The sequence below is a fragment of the Macadamia integrifolia genome, chromosome 9 (genome assembly GCF_013358625.1).
Source record: "Macadamia integrifolia cultivar HAES 741 chromosome 9, SCU_Mint_v3, whole genome shotgun sequence".
Classification (NCBI taxonomy): domain Eukaryota; kingdom Viridiplantae; phylum Streptophyta; class Magnoliopsida; order Proteales; family Proteaceae; genus Macadamia; species Macadamia integrifolia.
This window is the reverse complement of record NC_056565.1, coordinates 4131135-4141630: the sequence shown is the minus strand read 5'-3', so window position 1 is coordinate 4141630 and position 10496 is coordinate 4131135. Positions and strand designations below refer to the sequence as shown.

The 10496-nt window shown below is 37.1% G+C and overlaps 1 protein-coding gene across 2 annotated transcripts; it reads left to right on the top strand.

Moving 5' to 3' along the window:
• The first annotated feature begins 1680 nt into the window (after window positions 1-1680).
• On the top strand, window positions 1681-8698 carry LOC122088641 (putative disease resistance protein At1g50180). 2 transcript variants are annotated; one of them, XM_042657953.1, is made up of 3 exons: window positions 1681-1944; window positions 4184-4815; window positions 5831-8698. In XM_042657953.1, the coding sequence occupies exon 3, from the start codon at window positions 6083-6085 to the stop codon at window positions 8213-8215; it is 2133 nt and encodes a 710-aa protein (XP_042513887.1). In that variant the 5' UTR covers window positions 1681-1944; window positions 4184-4815; window positions 5831-6082; the 3' UTR covers window positions 8216-8698. The 2 variants fall into 2 exon arrangements, with proteins under 2 accessions (XP_042513887.1, XP_042513886.1); XM_042657952.1 differs by having other exon boundaries at window positions 3968-4815.
• The last annotated feature ends 1798 nt before the right edge of the window (window positions 8699-10496 follow it).

Below are 10496 nucleotides of genomic sequence, written 5' to 3'. Positions count from 1 at the left end.
AATTGAATTTGGCCTCTACCTTCAACTCTCTTAGTATTGGTAGCTAAGATGTGTTCTTTGGTTCTACATTTCAATTAATAAAACAATAGCCTAATATGAAGAATTGTAACTAATGCCAATCATGTTTTTATGAGTTGGAATCGGATTGAAATTGGTTGGATTCGGTTCCCGCTTTGCATGGATAACTTTGTCTATACTAACAAAGTAATAAACTTGGTCTGGACTCTGGAAAGAGAAAAATGTGGATCTACAGAATAATTTTGGTTGTATTTGATATGTATTCTTAGAATAGATTATAGGTCTGGAATATATAGTGAAACTTGTTTCTTCTTTATTTTTTGTTTGGTTTAAAATGCGGTTAGGACTTATAATCTATTTCAATATTGCATAACAAACATAACTTAAGGATTTGAAAATCTTGATCTAAAATGTATTCCATTGGGAATAAATGTGAGCTTCTACTAAGGGTATCAATCGGTCCAGAACCAAGTATTCGGTTCGGTTTTGGTTTTAGTTCCGACAAGTGTTAGCATGAACTAGAACCGAACCAAGTCCTGTCTCAGTTCTAAAAATCGATAATTATACCGAACCTATTTGGTTCTAGTACGATTCCAGTTTTAAATTTGGTTATGCCATGCTGCTATGCAGAATATGAAATATAAATGCTCATTCACTAGGTTGCTGGTCTTCCCCAACAAAAGAGGGTTTTAAACTTAGATTGTAACTAATTTCTTTAAGATAATTTAAATGATTAATTACGATTAGTTTCTATTTAAGTTTAGTGAAGTGTTTGATTTTAAAAAAGAAAAAAAAAGTTATATCAAGTTATTTGGTTTGGTTTCTTTTAAAACCATCAGTTTTTTGACATAGATCCAAATCAAAACCAAACTAAATTATAAACATTCATTTCAGATATTATAATCAATTTTGATCAAGTCAAGTTATTCGGTCAACTGATCTTCTACTATAAAAAAAAAAAAAAAATGAATGAATAAATGTGAATTTGTACTCCATAGAAAAAGTTGAGACCTACGAGCCGACCATGTTATAATAATGGTGGAGGGTCCTCTTTACTGATAGTACCTAAGCGTGGTGTGGCCCTGACATGTTGCATACGCGTAAAGATATCATGGTTAGCCAAATTAAAAGCTATCCTTTCAACTTTTCAACCTTGGGTTGAAATCGTCTGCAATTCCGATCTCGTACAATTTCGTGTAATACCACCTTCAGGCAGTGACACGTGTATTGATACTAATATAATGGTCTAGATTTGATACAGCTAATAAAACATTAAATCAGTGTAGAAGCATTTAAATTAGATCTGGACCATTGTATTGATATCAATACACGTGTCACCGTTTAAATGTGGTATTACACGGAATTGTACGATATCAGAATTGTAGAAGATTTTTTTCCTTCAACCTTCCCTCGTCTTAGTAGAACTTAACCTACCCATCTCTCTCTCTCTCTCTCTCTCTCTCTCTCTTTCTCTCTTTCTCTGTGGAGATGACTACACTCACCTCCAGTCAATAGCATGTGCTTGGGTGATGATTGGGGAAGGCACTTTAGTTGATTGCCATCCCATGAGTCATGGGTGATGGAACCCAAGGAAAAGAAAGAAGAAAAGTCAAATGGGTTTTCTTTGTCCAATCTGAAATTGATTGGGATGGGCTCTACACTACAGTTAAACGTGATTTAAGCTCTACTTTCTCCCGAATCCCCATACCTTCCCTCCGGCCTTTATCTCTTACCTATTCTCCGTCCAACATGTAAATCTGAGCTCAGCAGCTGTACTCTCACCCATCCTCAAGCCTTTTCTTCCAGTTTGGTTCCCTTTCTTCACCCTGTGTGGACAGAAAATGTTGGTGGCTCTCTCTTTGTTGCTTGTATGCTCTTCAGTCTTCACTAGTCCTGCATTTGCTGTTAAAGCTACATATTTTGATGGTAATGTCCTCTATCTCTCGTTCTATTTTCTATTTCTTGAAGCTTTTTGGGTGTTTCTGCTTTTGCTAGTTCTTAATTTCTTATTCTTTTACTCTGTTTTGATGTGAGCTTCTTCTTGTTGTTACAATGCTGTCTCTGAGGAATGCTGAGTTAGGCCTCTCGTGGGTTTTATTTTCTCCATGGAGTGCTGGTCTGGTGTCCTAAGCTGTTTTCTTTGAGTTGTTTCCCTCTAGGTTTCCAGCATTTTGAGCTGTTGATGATGTACTAAGCTGCTCATCAAGTTTTTTTCACTTTCTTTACTTCTTTGACTATGCAGATCTGTTTTGTTACTTCCATTTACAGGTATCTTGGCTCATTCTTCTTCTATATGTGATCTCCCAGACGCTTGTTGTGTTGTGTTTCTTTGTTTCTTTATGTTTTTTATCTGTTCTTTGATCTTCTAAGCTGCTACTTGAGTTTGGTTTCTTCATCTTCTTTCTTCTTTTACTCTGTTTTTCTGTTTAGGTGGTTTGATTTATGATGATCTTTCCTCATTTTTCTTGTGAATCCTGATATTCTAGGCCACTTGCTCAGTAGTGCTTCTTTGGTTCCTATGTTTCCCTCTAGGTTTCCAGCATTTTGATCTGTTGATGATGTACTAAGCTGCTCATCAAGTTTTTTTCACTTTCTTTACTTCTTTTACTATGCGGATCTGTTTTGTTACTTCCATTTACAGGTATCTTGGCTCATTCTTCTTCTATATGTGATCTCCCAGACGCTTGTTGTGTTGTGTTTCTTTGTTTCTTTATGTTTTTTATCTGTTCTTTGATCTTCTAAGCTGCAACTTGAGTTTGGTTTCTTCATCTTCTTTCTTCTTTTACTCTGTTTTTCTGTTTAGGTGGTTTGATTTATGATGATCTTTCCTCATTTTTCTTGTGAATCCTGATATTCTAGGCCACTTGCTCAGTAGTGCTTCTTTGGTTCCTATGTTTCCCTCTAGGTTTCCAGCATTTTGATCTGTTGATGATGTACTAAGCTGCTCATCAAGTTTTTTTCACTTTCTTTACTTCTTTTACTATGCGGATCTGTTTTGTTACTTCCATTTACAGGTATCTTGGCTCATTCTTCTTCTATATGTGATCTCCCAGACACTTGTTGTGTTGTGTTTCTTTGTTCCTCTTTATGTTTTTTATCTGTTCTTTGATCTTCTAAGCTGCTACTTGAGTTTGGTTTCTTTATCTTCTTTCTTCTTTTACTCTGTTTTTCTGTTTGGGTGGTTTGATTTATGATGATCTCTCCTCATTTTTCTTGTGAATCCTGATGTTCTAGGCCATTTGCTCAGTAGTGCTTCTTTGGTTCCTATGTTCTTGAGGTGCTAAGCTGCTTATTGAGTTTGGTTTTCTGCAATTTTTTTTTTTTTATTTATTTTTTTCTTTTGCTCCGATGCCGTGCCAGCCGTCCGATGCTCGTCGCATGGCTGCACCCGCGGCAGAGGATTTTTTTTCCTGATTCCAGCACTCGATTCACGCACACTGTTGATCCCCGCTGAAATGACGTAAAATTCCCCCATCTTCTCAAAACGGGTAGAAATCGTCTGAAATTCTCATCTCGAACAATCACATACAATTCCACCTTAAATGACTGACACGTGTAAATTTTCCATATCTACGGTTCAGATTGTATTATGGTTGTATTATGGTTGATTAATATTGTATTATGGTTGATTAATCTGAATCGTATATATGGAATATTTACACGTGTCAGCCGTAGAATTGTATGGAATTGTACGAGATGAGAATTTCAGACGATTTCTACCCTCTCAAAACCCTGCACTCCCGAAACAAATGGATAGGATCTTATTCTGCTTTTTCCGCACATGACACAACCGGGAGCATGGATTTAGGGGATGGTATTAGTATCAGTATCGGTATCAATATCGTCGATTTAGATCTGATTAGACCGGATCGATGAGTATTGGATTGTTTTTTCCTTGCTTTTTTCTAAAAAGTATAATTTTTACTGTTTTATCCCTAAAATGATACAGGTAACAGATTCAGTTCGGTCAAGAATTGGGGATCATTCTTAGTCGATACCGCTACGAATCAACCGATATGATAGATACGATACCGATATTTGAAAACATGCCCAAGAGTTGAGGGGGTTCACATGTGTCAAAAGATGAATGAAAATTAATAAATTAATAGTAGGACTCACATCTTTTGACACAGTTCATGTAAACATTATATGTAAATCACTTCAGGTACGTGGAGATTCCCCGAACTCCGACTCTATAAATTGAGGGTTGGCCTTGCCCTGACCTACATGTACAGCCAAAGATTAAGTTCTAAAGGGAAAAATAAAAAGTGAGAGAGATCAGAAGACACTTGGGCCTCTAAGCCTCAAGAGTGAGAAAGCGTTTCTAGAAAAAGAGGAGAGGAAAAATGGCTGAGAGTGTAGTGCTTCCCCTGGTACAGAAACTAGGTGAGCTAGTAATGGAAGAAGCAAATTTTCTCTCACAAGTCGAGCCAGAAGTGAAATCACTCGAGAGACAACTTGACATGATGAAAGCTTCTCTGAGGGACGCAGATCCAATAGTAAACAAAAGCGAGCGGGCAAAACAGTGGGTGACACAACTCAGAGAGTTGGCCTTCAGGGTGGAAGACGTCATTGACATGTTTGTACACAAAGTGGTGCATTACCGGCGGCAGGATGTTGTTCGGAAGGTCATCAAGTTCCCAAAACATCTTATTGATGCTCATCAGCTAAGAAGAAATATTGAAGGAATCAATGGAGACCTCAAAAGTCTTTTCGATGGCAGAACGAATTTTGATATTAAGCCTTTAGAGGAAGGTCAAACATCTACTCAAAAAAGTCAACCTGACACTTCTTCAGGTAAGAGTGTAAAACATTTCGTGTAAATGGTTTGTTTTGATTCGATGTAAGATTTTTCAAGTTAAAAAATAAAATAAAAAAATGGTTCTTTTTTTATTTTTTTATAAAAAGTTATATTAGGTTTTTAAATCTATTAGTCGAATTTTTTTCTTTTAATTTTTTATTGAAATAAATGTAAATTTAATGAATTGAAATATTTATTGTTACATGTTTTCAATGTTTGTAAGATTATGAATGTTATACGTTTTAATTTTTTTATTCAAAATGTTTGAATGTCTTTTAAATTTTTAGTGAGATTTGTTTATTCTTGCTTAATTTTAATTAGGGGTGAAATAGTACCAGGTTTCTTAGAACCCAATTCAACCCTATTGAGCTCATGCCAAGGGCCAACCTTGCTTCGCTCATGCCAACTCAACCAAGCCTTAATTGATCTTGATTGGCCGGGTTAGCCCTAATTTTTGCCAAGATCTAGTTAACCTTGATTAACCTTGTTTTTGTCATTTGTGTCCTATGCATTAAAAATAAGAAAAAATAAAAGAAGTATCAAATAATTAATACACAATTAAAATTATGAAATGCAACACTTGACCATAAGAACCAATGACCTAGATTTTATTATTCTGAATAAAATGATGGGATGACATCCCTAAATTATTATATAAATCAGAGTTAAAATCAGGGTCAAGCCAAGCCAAGCCAAGCCAAACTAAGCCAGGCCTAGTCCTCAAACGAGGCCTAGCCCAACCCTGACCCACCCCTCACGGTCAGAAATCTTATCCAAATCCTTGTTCGGGCGAGCAAGCCCAAACTTACACCCCTAATTCTAACATTCTAACCATGAATGATTTAACTTCCTATGTAATATTAATAAGTTTTAAACAGTTTGATTTAGTTTTCTACCCAAAAAAAAAAAAAAAAAACAGTTTGATTCAGTTTAAACCGTTTGACTAAAAGTTCTCAGCTTTAAAACTTAAATTAAACCATTTTGATTTGTTTTTGACACTTTGGTCTTTAGGTGCCCAAAACTTTGGGCATTTCAATGTCGTCGGCTTTCAAAACGAAGCAGAGGAACTGGCGAAGATGCTGATGAAAAAGGAGCCCCTTGAACAGCGAGGTGTTGTCTCAATTACGGGCATGTAATCCACCCTTTGCTAAAAAAATCTTCCACAGAGATGATGTGCACAGGCACTTTGATTGTCGAGCCTTTGTTACTATATCAAAAATATATAGTATCAGAGATGTTCTTTACAACATCATAAGCCAAGTTATGGTGCTTACGCCCAAAAAGAAAAAGAAATGGGCAGCACAGAAGTCAAATTTTTTGGAAAAAAAGCTTTCTGATTTTCTCAAAGAGAAGAAGAGCTATCTCCTTGTATTGGACGACGTTTGGACGAACGAAGATTGGGATGATCTGGAGCAGCGCACCTTCCTGTTTCAATGCGATGGTCAGCAGTGCAGAGTGTTGCTCACAACTCGTCATGAAGGCGTAGCCCGTCATGCCGACCCAAATGTTGAACCATACAAGCTACAACCTTTGGAAAAAGCGGAGAGTTTAAAACTCTTCTGGAAGGTTTTCTTCCGATCCAAAGATGATGCAGACGTCGAAGGACATCTCAATGGTCTTGACAAGGAGAGAAAACAGTTGGCAAAGAAGATTGTAAACAAATGCGATGGATTACCGCTTGCTATTGTCGTATTGGGAAGCCTTTTATCCGAAAAAAGGACAAAAAGTTTTGCTGAATGGGAGAAAGTGCACAAAAGTGTGAGCTGGCATCTAGACTCAATTGACAACGTTCGAAACGTATTAAGTCTAAGTTATATCGAATTACCTTCTCAATACAAGCTTGGCTTTCTTTATTTTGGGCTTTTCCCAGACGATACTGAGATTGAGAGGGACAAATTGATTCGGCTTTGGGTTGCGGAAGGATTTCTGGAACAGAGAGGAGACTTAAGTATGGAAGATGTGGCTGGAGAATGCTTAGAGGAGCTGATGCAGAGAAACTTGATCCAAGTTGCAAAGTGGAAATCAAACGGGGAACCTGAATCATTTATTATTCATGATGTACTCTTGAGCTTGGCAATATCGGAAGCCAAGGAAGGTAAGTTTCTTAACATCTCCAGTACTCAAGATGCCTTGGAATGTTATCGACGCGTAGCCCTCCATAGTAGGCATGGTGAGCAAGATCCTATTCCTTACCATCCCTCAAGTTTAAATATTCTCCGATCATTGCTCTGTTTCACTGAAATGTCCCCACCGTCTCTTTGTGGACAATTCAAGCTACTTACTGTGTTAGATTTAGAGGTTACCCCAGAAACTGAAAGTTTGCCCAAGGAAATAGGAAACCTCATTTTGCTCAAATACTTCAGCTTATGTGGAACCGGTTTGAAAACTCTTCCACCGTGGGTTGGCGACTTATTTAACCTACAAACTCTCGACCTGCGCAAAACAAGCATTGAATCTCTCCCCATGGAAATTTTAAAATTGAAAAAGCTAAGGCATCTTCTATCCCATAGTAGAATCCCCAAGTGGAGATCTGATGATTCCATTGTTAAGAGTGTTTCTGGGATTTGTGGATATCCTCCTCCTACTATTAGACACCTCGGTGATCTACGTGATCTCCATACACTATGGCTTCGAACAGGCGATTGGATAGAGGATGGCCTCCAGATGTTGAACAAACTGAAGGAACTATGCATATTTGGAAATGAAGGTGACGGACTCATGGAGAAATTTGGTCAGGCATTGTATGGGTCCCTGGTCAAACTGCTGAGCCTTGAGGTCCTACACTTGCAGGATTATGGATACGGAGGAAATCTCCCTTCATTTGCGGAACATAAGTGTCTCTATGATCTCAACATTATAGGATGCTTGGCGAAGCTACCTGACTGTGACAACTTCCCACATAGCCTCACTAAGTTGCGATTGGCTTGCGGTCATCTGAAAGAAGACATGATGGTAACATTGGAAAAGCTGCCCAACTTAAAGAACCTCACATTAGATTGGCACCAATATGATGGAGTGGTGATGAAATGCTCTGCAGGCGGGTTTTCTAAACTTGAGATTTTGATTCTCATTTATTTTGATTGGTTAAGGTATTGGATAGTAGAAGAAGGAGCAATGCCTAATCTGAGGCTATTAGAAATGAATCGCCTTTTTGGGTTAAAATGGATTCCCGGTGGGCTAAGGCACATCAGAAAACTACAAAAACTTAAATTGGCCATGCCGAAGGAGTTCCTTGAGAGAGTTAAAGAAGGTGGAGAAGATTGGGAGAAGATCAAACATGTACCTTCTATCATTACACAGAAAGAAGAAATTCCAGAAATCAATTTGAAAGGATTTGATGAAATGGAACGTATGTGGTTTGAATTTACTGGGCAAAACATCCCTGATGATGATTAAATGAAGATCTCGTGGATTCAGCCAACCTTCGCATCTAGATCAGTGAGTTTTGACTCTCTCTCTCTCTCTCTCTAACATAATTTTTGTAATGTGTTGATGTACAGACGTCGTGATGAATTGTTTTGAAAAGAACAAATTCATTACAAATGCAAAAGAAGTGGCTAATCTACTCCAACGTGAAGCTGAATCCACGTGCATGGTTGTGACAATGTCTAGATTGTGTCCTAGAAATAAAGAAGTAATTCTCAAGTTGGGTCATGTGCAGTATCCTACTCGTAGTGTTGGCTAATGATTTGTGTATAATTAAGTCAAGGAATTTCCATTTCCTGAATGTCTGAGACATATTGGGGTGTTTGATGTGGAGTTAAAGGGTCTTCTAAGGTTCTTATGTTGTGTGGTTACAGTCTATTAGCAAAGTCTTCAGTCCGAACAGTATGGCTATTTGTTTTTTCCTTCCAATAATATTTATTGTGATTTCGACTATAATATATATATATATATATATATATATAAATAGGCAAATGTTTTTTCTGGTCGGCGGAGTAGATAAGGGAGTCCACGGTTGAGAGTGATCTTATCCTTTCGAATAGAATATTTAAATCTGAATCATTGGGTTTAGTAATCCTTATATATGTAGATGGAAGTTAGTTTCAACTTTCAACACCACCCCTCTTTACGTATACTCCAGAATCGTACTCCAATATGCTAAATCTTATTTTGTTTCCTACACTTCATCCTCGACCTCCTGATTGTAAAACCCATTTCCCCTCCCTCCCTGCAACTATCTTAGTTCGTACAATTGGATTATTTTGTTTTGGTTATTAAACAACATTGGGTGGTCATTTCATTTTCGAATTGGGTCATTCCATTTCTAGGTTTGACCGTCTTAGTCATAATCATTCCTTCATCTTTGTTAGCTGGTTTGCATGATGAATAAGTCGACTCGGAAAAATTATCATGGATTCCCTTTCCAATGAGCTCTGTGGTGATACGTTGCTAGGCGACCTGTTGGAATGGGATTCTCCTGTTCAAACTTCAAAGGCCATTCCCATGTACTAAAAAAATGAACACTTTGTGGGCTTCATTTCACAGCATTCAATAGGGGAGGAACATGTAGAGGTCAATAAGGCTGCTTAAAATTTCATAGCCTGATTGTCTTTGAGCATCTTTTTTTCCCGGTTTATTTGTCGTGCCCATAGGTATTTACATGGAAAAAGATTAGGTCATTCAACATGGCTCCAACCCGATCTCTTGCTTTTTATAATAGAAAAGATGCTTATGATGTGTTCTGCGCTGGAGCTGCTGCATGTTTGTGATAACACCCGCATTGCAAACCTCTGCAGCTCAGGAACATACGCTATTTATTAAAAGTGTCATCACCTTTGCTATGTAATTGGAAAGGGAATTGTAGAGACTTGTATGGATAAGGAGTCAGATCCTGTCATAGTTACTCAAAATGAGGGATTGAAATCAATTACTAGTTCAGCCGTAGTCAAATTTGGATGGTCTATATAGGGCCTTTAGGCAAAACTTATAATTTCCCTATATTTTTTCCTGCATCAACAAGAGTAATTTTTATTAAAAGAAATCGGAAGAGGTTGTAGATTTTGAGTACGGTTAGTTTTAAAACAAATAATTGTAAATTTTGAGTAATCAAGCAACCTGCTCTTTGGTTTTTTAATTCCAAACGTAACTACTACGACATTGCTTAGCATGGTTCAAAATCTCGCCGAAATTTTGGTATTTCGGGATTTTTTTTTTTTTTATCAAAACAAAATATGGCACGAATCAATATGTGTATCATATTTCAGTTGAAATTTCGATATCTCGTTGAAACAATATATTCCATGCTTTATAAATACAAAATTTCATTGAGACAGAGTCGAAATTTCGGTATCTCGACTGTCTTGCTTGTCCGGTGGTTTGGGTTCTATTTACATATTTTGAAGAGAAAACAGTCCAACAATCCTCTAATTAGCCACATCATCACACATTTTGACTTTCATTGGACTCCTACAAGAAGATCTACACATTCAAAACTTAGGAAATGTTGAACACATAATTTATTTATTTTACTATCATATTATATCTTGTTCTAGCAATGAATAGCAGGTAAATTCTTTAGAACAGTTCGACGGTTGCTCCCAAACAAAGGTACAACTCTAAAACAATGTCATGTTCTAATAATTTTGTATTTTTATATTCTAAACATGTTTATTAACCTTAAAATAAGGTACCCACCAAGTTTCAGTTAAAATATGGTTGTTTGACCACCAAAACA